At 36.5% G+C, this 10,260-nt stretch overlaps 1 protein-coding gene across 1 annotated transcript in view; it reads right to left on the bottom strand.

Annotated features, from left to right (window-relative positions):
• Nucleotides 1-9,962, bottom strand: part of LOC107743128 (cyclin-dependent kinase 16-like) — a 26,766-nt gene extending 16,804 nt beyond the window's left edge. Inside the window, exons 1-2 of the mRNA XM_016556253.1 lie at nucleotides 9,660-9,962; nucleotides 3,457-3,637 (exon numbers count right to left, since the gene is read on the bottom strand). Coding sequence (XP_016411739.1) covers nucleotides 3,457-3,577 — 121 coding nt within the window. The 5' untranslated portion in view covers nucleotides 3,578-3,637; nucleotides 9,660-9,962. The remainder of the gene's footprint in view (nucleotides 1-3,456; nucleotides 3,638-9,659) is intronic.
• Nucleotides 9,963-10,260: the final 298 nt, after the last annotated feature.

Raw genomic sequence — 10,260 nt, 5'->3', positions numbered from 1 at the left:
CACAGTATGGTGAGGGGCGTAAGATTTCCGTCTCACGCTTGAGGTATTTGGCCAATCACAACGCACTGAATAGCTGGCCAATCACAGCATACCTCGCTTTTTCAGACCGATGAGTTTTGTAAAAATCGACGCGTTTCAAAAAGGCGGGGCATAGAGGAGAAACAATAATGTACAGTATGTGGAAAATAATGTGTTTTTTTAACTTTAAACCGCATAAACACATTTCATTACACCAAATACACAAAATAATGTTATTTTTAGCAGCATCATATGACCCCTTTAAAGACTTTCTTGAAACCACATGGATTTAAGCACAGCCTTGAGTTTTGTACTTGTTTCTAGAGAGTATCGGGACTTTTAAAGTAAATATCAACCCCATTTACTTGCTTTTTAAGGGGCCGTTTACACGACAACTTTTTCAGCCAAAAACGGGAAATTTTTTATGCGTTTTACCTGTTCGTTTACACGACAACGGCGTTTTGGGGACTGAAAACGCATATTTTTTAAAAACAGGTTTTAAAGTGCAAGTTTTTGAAAACGCCACCGTTGTCGTTTCCATGTAAACACCCAAAACGGGAATCTTCGAAAACGGTACGTGTTAGGTATGTAGACATGCGTAGTACGTGTCAATTTTAAAGGCAAGTGCGAACAAACAGACAACAATGGCGGAGTACATGGTACTGTTGTTGCTGCTCAAGAGTTTGCTAACGCTTCTTCAGCAAAGTGTGGATTTACTTCACCAATATTACAACCAACAGCAGAGACGCATCATATACACACGGAAACAGGTACTGTTTACTAACAAGATGACAGCGCCAACTACTGGCCTGGCATAAGTAATACAGCGTTTTTGGCCGTTTTCGTGGATGTGTAAACGCAAATCGTTTTGAAAACATTGTCATGTAACTTTTCCGTTTTGACTACATCGTTGTCGTGTAAACGTAGCCTAAATGTCTTGTATGCTCTTCACTGCAAGCTACTCATAGATACAAATTCATTTTCAGAATTCTTTGAAATATAGCACATTCTCCACCTACAACTACTTTTATTTTCTGAAGACATAATAATAACCTAATCAAATAAAATTCTGTTGGACAAAATTATGTTGTTTCGCCCTACATAATTTCCTGCTGAATTTAAAATACATCTAATTATGGAGGTTAAACACAAATTTGCCAGTTGGCATTAACGCTTCCTTAAAGGGACAGTTCACCCAAAAATTTTAATTATGCCACTATTTACTAACCATATTGTTGCTCCAAATATTTATGGAGAACTTCCACTAAAATGAAAAAAACTCAAAATATCTTTCCTTGTGTTCCACAGCAGACCAAAAGGCATACAAGGTGAGAAAATTATGACAGAACTTTTATTTTAGGGTGAAGTATCCCTTTAAGAGAGATTTTATGCCTGTAAATCAGTTACTGAACTCAGTTTTTCTAAACAAAAACTTTTTTTTTTTCAGAATTACTTTAAACAACATTTATAACAAAACTCCTTTGAAATATACACTGTTATATAAACATAATTTGGTTTGAAACATAAACATAAATTGAATTGAGTTTTCTGTTGCATGCTGTCAGCAAAGAAAACACAATAGAAAATGCACTTTTTTTGTCTTTGTCTTATCGCAATTCAGACGGCAAGCTCACAACTCAGGTAAAATTGTATTTCTTTTGCCATGGCACCGTAGATTCAAATACAGCACCTCCACTGAACAGTGACAGGAAACACTGCTGTAAAGTAAATTCACTGTATTAAAATTCATAGCTACTCTGTTCCAAATTTACAGCAGCTGAAGTAAAAGCCACAGATCTCACATTAACCAATAAGCATAAAAAGGAAATTAGCAATTTAAGTAAAACTTCATCTTTTACACGCAACATGCTGAGAATTATGTCACTTAAAGTGGTCTGTTGACAGACTAAATGCTCTTTTTGAAGTCTGGCCATTTGCAACAATTCTGGCAACTTACTGGCTGCCATTATATAAAAACCCTGGAACAGATTGTACAGATGGCACTGAATTTGAGCTGTTTTTATCCCCTCCGGTAAGAATGCTCTCTCACACACACACACACACACACACTGGTTATGAGCATCTGAAATATTACATGCCACAGAGTTTTCATGCACGTCCCAATATCGGGAAGGAATGACTGGGACGACCTAGAGATGAAACATTTATGTTGTAATGTTTTGTTAATTATGCTTAAATCACACTAACTTTGATTAGTCATCATTAAACAGATAAGTCGGCCAAATTTGTACAACTTCTGCATCAACTGTGTTTGTGGAATATGGTGGAATGGAGTTAAACATGATCAATTGTATTAAATGTAGCATTATATCCTAATTTTTTATTAAACAAACAAGCAAGAAAATAATTTTATGCATGACAAGCATTTGAGTTCTGTGGAATTCTGCAGATGTAGATTCCATCCAGGTTTACTGATAAGCTAATAAAGCAATCACCATGGGCACTAGAGCTGCACGATTAATCAAAAAAACTCTGAAACTGCCATATGGCTTACTCAGTGCTATTATCACATCACAAATGTTACTTAATTACATAAATATAGGCACTGCATTCTTACACGCAAGTGGCTCATTATACGCAGCTGTTTGTAGCATCTCAGAGCAGCTCGGTTGAGTTTAGGTCACTTTAACATGCATTTGGGAATGCAATATCCGCCAACCACCTTCACATACTTGTAATGAAAAGCGCTTATCAAAAAAAGAGTTCTGTCATCATTTACACACTCTGCTGTTCCAAACTCATACGAGTTTCTTTCTTCTGTTGAGCACAAAAAAAAAAGATATTTTGAAGAACGTTGGCAACCAAACAGTTGACGGTAGCCACTGACTTCCATAGTTAGGAAAGAAATACTATGGAAGTGAATGGCTACTGTCAACTGTCTGGTTACCAACATTCTTCAAAATATCTTTTTTTTCCTCTCTCTTTTTTTTTAACAGAAGACAGACAATAAAACAGGTTTGGAACAGGTGGAGAGTAATGAAATGATGATAGAATTTTCATTTTGGCTGAACTATCCCTTTAAGGGCTCCATGTGTTTTATCCATCAAAATAAAGGTTTGATGTTTTAAAATTAGAAAAAAAAATAAAAAGAAATTAAGACAGCCATTACCGTTCTTAGTATTGTAATTTTACAGTTGTAAAATACAATTATTATTAAACCATTTCCTTATTTTACAGTGAAATATTACAATAGATTTGTTTAAAGTTATTATTTAGTATTTTTATTTAATAATAATGGCAATAATAATAATTATTATTATTTATTTTTAGGAACTTTTATTATTAATAATAATTATTATTATCTTATATTAATATAAATTTGTATTTATTAAACATTTTCAAACCTGTCATTTTTAAATTGCATTTAAAATTGCAATTTTATTAGAAAAACGGTTTTTTTTTATTTTGTCACCGTACCGGAATCACTGTGTGCTCCTGTGTCCTGAGAGCTGATGGTCTCGCTCAAGGTCTTGCCCCCACTGTTCCCCCCTCGCAGCGTCAAGGACAGCTGCCGTTTGATCTTCCTCATGCGGTCCATCAGTGGGGGTATGGGGGGCCGAGATGAGGGGGGTGGAGGGGCTGCCACTGTTCAACCGCCCTGTCGTAGACACAAATCCACAAGCAGAACGTTACACTCTGCTTCCTGATTCATTTGATATCCTCTGTGATTACTGGACACAGCAAAGTCATGCATTTTCAAGGATGCTGTCCTCTTAAGACTGTAATGGAATGCATTAACATATTCTGGGAATAATATTAGCTTAAAATTATGTGTTAAGACAAACATGGAGCAGAGAGGTGATTCAGAGGACAAATTTGTTTATTTCATAAGCACTGAACGTTATTTGAGCGGATGGCGCTCTACGGAGTGGACATCAAAGTGAGAGACAGTAACTGGAAGAGGTTCACGGTGAGAGATCACACCTACAATAAACAAAGCACACAGCCAACTGTAATTGCACACATAAGTAATGACTAGCAACAGTGTTTTCACACTCATCATTCTAAGTGTGATTGTTTTCATTTATAAATCAAGCGCAGAAAGGATTGCAGACGCTGCAGATTCGAGTGTATTTAGGCCGGAAATGCAACAAATCCAACTGGGAGGCTCTCAGAGAGGCGCAAACAGAGTAATAATTGCACCAACAGATTTATTAAATGAGAGTATGTGCAGAGACAAAGCACATGTTAATGATCACAGAACAGACTCGAGCATGAACATTCATCTCGGTTCAGTGAAATTCAGAGAAAACAGTGAGAGATTATGGGTTTGTTGAGAATAGCGTATTACTCTTACTTTTTTGCAGTATGCACAAAACACTCAGATGACCTACTAGACGTGCAGTACACAAGCAGAGCACAGTGAGTGAGATACCACAATGCACTGCACTCGACCTGACCTTCCATTTGCAGTATGACAATAGAATTGGACACTATATAAACCATTAAGATCTCCTTCTTCACTCATACTGTGTAATTAAAAGAGCCTTTCCGGTTAGGCTTTTGCAGTAATGGTAGCTACAAATGATAAATAGCACAAATAAATACTGGTACTTTAGGCACTGTATATGTTAGGCTTAGCAATATGTTTAGTTAGCAGGGTATGCTAAGCTACCAGGTGAACAGACTGAAAGTAATATGTAGGCTAACCACTTAGCTTATTAAGTCACCTGACCCAAAAAAAAAAAGGGGAAAAAAAGAATGAATGAATGAATACATTTTATTTACAATGTATTTATTTATTCTGTAATTATATCATATTAATATATTATAATGCAATTTTGGCTGTTCCTAAAGAACATATTTATTTCAATAAATAATAAATTGTACATATATATATATATATATATAAATTATATAATAAATACAATATATGCAATTATACAATAAATACAAATGTGTGTGGGGGGGAAACTGGGGCTTATTAGGTACAGGCAAAATACAAATATACTAATTACAAATAAATAAATAAATATTTATATTTATTTATTTAACTTTTTATTTTATTTTATATTATATTTTAATAGTATTAATATTATTTTAAAACATTTGAAAATAGTTTTGATATATTTACAGTAGGAAATTTACAAAATATCTTCATGGAACATTTTATTTACTTAATATCCTAATGATTTTTGGCATAAAAGAAAAATCAATAATTTTGACCCATACAATGTATTTTTGGCTATTGCTACAAATATACCCCAGCGACTTAAGACTGCTTTTGTGGTCCAGGGTCACATATTATATATATTTTTTTTTAAAAACAGTATGTAGTATATATACCAAGGTACTATTCCATTCAACACATAGCCTAAAAGAGAAAAAAACGAGTTATCCTCAGTGCTTGTAGGGAACACAGGGTCTTCTCTTTAGGAACAGCCAAAATGCCAGAAGGTTTTGCCTTTCTTTTGGACTAATCACATGCTTTGGCACAAAGATGAGCAACAATCTTGACCGCAAATCCAAGCTTTGGGTCCTTGGACTTAATGTGACCCAGTAACTAACAAGTTGCCTGGGGACAGGATTCTACTCAGGCACAAGATTTCAAACACTTGTTTCCTGTGCAAACAGATATCGTGGTCCATGCTAAGATAGATTTAACATGTTAAACAAGTAACAGACCACATGTTCTTTAGAAATACTGCTTATAGAAGTTGTCTGAACATCTACACTAAACCACTCAAAAGTAGTGCACTGAGTCTTAATATATCAAAGAGCAATTTAAAACACAAAAATACATATCAAAGCAGTATTTCAAGGTGATAAATCAATGTAAAATCCAATGTTGAGGGGTTTAAAAGCACATTAAGCAGAATGCATAAGGTTTGGGATCACACAACAAGTGATGATAAAGGAAAATCTTTGCCAATTTTTTTATTGTACAGACACCCAAAAACAAGGGTTTTAAAGAACTCCAAGGCAAACCGTTGGAAGGTTAACACTAAAAATACTATGAATAGTTGAAACCCAAGATGACGAAAAATTACGGATGTTGAAAAGAAGAACGAATAAATGGGGACAGATCCAATGGCAATCAAGGCAAGGCATTTGAAGCGTCTTTTATTTATCTTACTCAGAAATTCAAGATGAACCAAGCAGCCTCAAATCAGGTCTCCTGAATCAGACAATCAACAGGAAATCCACAAACCTTCACTCTTGTTTACAGTAAACCAATGTGACAAAAAAGCTCAGAGGAGGAACTCTGACTGTTAAAGGACATTTTGCATAATATTCATCATGTTTTGCATTTTGAATAACAATCAGTCGTGTGCAATGTGGCTGAATGGCTGACAAAGCTGGGAAATCTGCTACTCGGAGCCAAAATGAATCGAGTCATTCCCTAATCAGTTTAGTAATCAAAGACAAACAAGACCCGGTTATATATACACATGAGCTTAACCTGTTTACCCTCCACCATTTTCACTCCACACTGGCTTCATTCATGACCTGGTGAGTGATTGCGGCCCCAGAGGAAAGCAGCAGCGGTCTACACCGGGTTAAGGGCCGATTTCAGCTCTCGGCATCGTCTTAGTGCTACTTAATCAGGGTTGATGACTCTTTCTATCTCTTTTCATTACTGCCCGCAGCAGTCGACCATCAAAACAGCATGCAGGACGGCATTCTGTGGGCCATTGCTAGCTAACACAGGACTAACCGCATCTCAACTCTCCTGCAAACATACTGGAAGTGCTCAGTTTCAGAGCCAAGGTTTTTCTTTAACTGAGCTGCATCGATACGGCGCAGACTGAGGCTCAGTTATCCACTCTATAGGTCAATAAATGCTTCATGGGGTTCGGACGACTGACAGTGTGTGATAGCTTGGTCTTCGTCCATGTCGATGAGTTTACAAACCTACCCAGGCAAGCGGCAAAAAACACCCTGTTTTCAGTAAAACATCTTTCAGTTGATCATATGCAAGAGTTAAACAAAGCACCGGTCCATGTTGGCCACAGGCCCCCAACATCCCTCTCCAACCAAACTGACATGCATCCAAACACAAGGTGACACCCCGACGGGGGTGACCTTCATAGAGACTTATTCTGGAACACCAGGTCCAGACAGCACTACATCAACCAGCCTCTGAGCGCAAAGGGTTTTGCGTTGCTGTCATTTCTCTGCGGCGGAGGAAAAGCGGAAGAAGGTGTCCGTACAGCGCAGCACTTCATCAATATTATTATGCTGGTGACACATGCCAGAACTAGAAAAATCAGCCAGCTCATGTAGGTTGCTTTCTAATTGGACGCTGTTATTCATTGAGGTCCTTGTGTGTGTAAACATACTTGGTAATAAAGCTCTTCTGATTCTGATTCTGATTCTGATTATAGGCTCTAAGATTTTCAAATACAGCAATAACGAAGACGATTACAACAGACGAAAGGAAACCGAGGATGCAGCCTTTGTCAATTATGCCTCAAAGCTATGGAACACACAATCAATAAATATTAAGGAAGATGCTATATTTTAAAAAGAAAGCTAAAAACGTATATTTTTTATTTTCGCTTTTAACTAGCAAATTATTTTTCTAGTGAATTATATTTATTGTTATGTTTTATTATTTTGTTTTAATTTCCATTTTTGTTATACATTATGTATATTCATTTTGTTTTTATTATCATTAAAAAGTGGGTTAATGCAGTTGCTCCCTAAATATTTTTAAAATAAAACAAAAAATATATTAAATTTTTATTTTAGCATTTAACTAGCAAATTATTTTTCTATGACAGGTTTTAATTTCCATTTTTTGCTATGCATTTTATGTATATTAATTTTATCTTTACTATCATTAAATAAAATAATATTTTATTGTCATTAAATAGTTATATTAACTAAATATAACTTATGTTAGATTAACTATGGTATTTTATTATCTTACTCAAAGAAATAGTTTATTGTCAACAATGTGCCATGTAGAAATCCACAACCTAAAAAGCAAATTAAGGGATGTGCCAGAAATATTTTTAAAATTATGAACAGGTAAATGGGATGAAGGTATTTTGGTGATATATTTTTAAACAAAACAGTCTACAACATCAAAAACAAGATCATGTAGCCAATGTTTGATAAGTATGGGTTTTTCAATGACTGATGAGAATACTGACCAAAAGAGCAGGTCAAGATAACGTTGATTACATAATGTAATTTAATGAAATAAAATACACAGAAGTGCAAAGTGTGAAAAGCTGTTGGTGAATTTGTGGCAAAATGGTACCTGTTTTGTTTATTGGTTATGCATGCACAGATTTCAGTTAATTTTTCCCAATCCATCACTAAAAATACCCTTAAAAATGACTACAGACCAATTCTGCGAGCAATGCACATTCCTCTGGAATTATTCTAGTCCTGCTTCGAAGCCAATTACTTCCAACACTGAAGTCAAAGGTCAAGTGCTTTCCCTAATTCTCTTAAATAAGCGATCAATGGAAACCACCACTTAAATTTAGGTTGATGAACGCCAGTTAACTAAAGCATCGAAATTATGCATGCTACAACAGTGTAAGGCTATTTAGGTGAGGAAAGCAAAGTTAAAGACTCCTAAACCATGTGTCACAAAATGATAATATTCCACAAACCAACCCCCTCAACATGTACCCACGCCTCCAACATGACATTCTGAATCAGACCAGCAACTGTCAAACACACGCCTCCATCTGACCAGAACTGAGTCTTTAAGGAGACTTCTCGTTACTGCATCTCATACAAGTTTTGATGAGTCGGAATGGATCACTCTTCCTCCTTCCCCATTCCATCAGTTTAACTTGCACCAAAAGTGGTTTCACCTGCTGGGAAATCAATGTGAGCTGGAAGGATCATTACCAGTAATGGATTTAAGTACAGCTTTACCCTTACGATAGCATGAATTCGATACTACATATTTACAACTATGACGTAGACTTATATAACACCCCATCATGTTTTGAATGAGTGACGTTACGCTGTCGTCACAAGATGCCAATGACAACGTAAAATACGTCATTGACAATGTCTCCTATCTCTAAAAAGCATTTGATGAAATATTACCCTTTATACTATTTTTAATAGCATATGTTATTTATATGTTTAAAAAAATTGCTCAAAATGAACATACACCTTCATTAAACCCATATTGTATAAGCCCCTGAGGTAATTCAGATGACATTATTAGAAAGCAAAACATGACTGAATAAAACACAAGACTCCCTCAGGATAAGACAATTACTCAGGCAAGCCATAAATAAGTACAAATAATAAAACTAAACCTTGATTGCAGGCAGACTGCTGACTAATCCACAGTAAACCACACATAAACAGGTTAGCTAGCCAGGTTAGCTAGTTAGCTGGCTTTAAAGACCAGCATTAAACGGCCATTGTACATGAATGCGAGATTGATTCCTTTTTACTTGTATTCCTTCATTTTACTTTTTCTGTCGTCCATTCGCATACATCATTAAACAATCATTCGGTTTCCATTCAGACAGCCCTAGCGACCCAAGCAGGGTTTCAAACACAGACTGTCCGGCGCGAATTAACTCACGCAAAAACGGCCTAAATCTACTTTTTCTGTCCCATTTTGATGCTTTTCCCACTTTGCGATGAAATATCAGAGTGGGACAGGACAATATCCGGGATGGCTTTCTTACCCGTGGAGTTGAGATCCGTGTGAGCTTGTGTAAATGAGTGTGTGTTGCTCGTGTAATCTTAACAGCAGTAATACTATCCCAAAGCAGCCGCGCTCTCCCAATAGTCCTCGGCCATGATCCTCTACTCCTGCTGCTGCTGTTTGTCCAGTCTCCAATGCTGCTGGAGCGACTCCACTAGACCCCGCATGTCTCACCAATGCTCCTTCTCCCCTGAAATTGCTAAAACGTTACAGCAGCTGTTCCTTTCCTTTCCAAATCCGGACTGGAGTGGATCATGGAAGCGATAGAGCAGCTGCGAATAGATCCAGGAGTCACTCACTCATTGGATGGGTTGGGGAACATGCCATTATGTCATTGAGCTAATTCTTGTGTAGTTAATACGTTTTTATAATATATCTATGTTTTATTATTATGTATCCCTGATTAGGTTGATTCTGTACATTATGCGTCCCTGCAGTCATGAAATTTGGATACGAAGTGAAAGCGTCCACCCCTAATAAATTAAACTGGCTCATAGTGGGCTGATCCGAAATCCGTTCAAGCAAGTTAGACTGTACCATTCAGGCGGAATGCGCAGGGGAGATGCAGTGGCAGTGCAGTG

This window comes from Sinocyclocheilus rhinocerous, unplaced genomic scaffold (genome assembly GCF_001515625.1).
Source record: "Sinocyclocheilus rhinocerous isolate Xijiao unplaced genomic scaffold, SAMN03320098_v1.1 scaffold797, whole genome shotgun sequence".
NCBI lineage: Eukaryota > Metazoa > Chordata > Actinopteri > Cypriniformes > Cyprinidae > Sinocyclocheilus > Sinocyclocheilus rhinocerous.
Note: the sequence above shows the minus strand (reverse complement) of the source record. Positions and strands in the feature narration are given on the sequence as shown.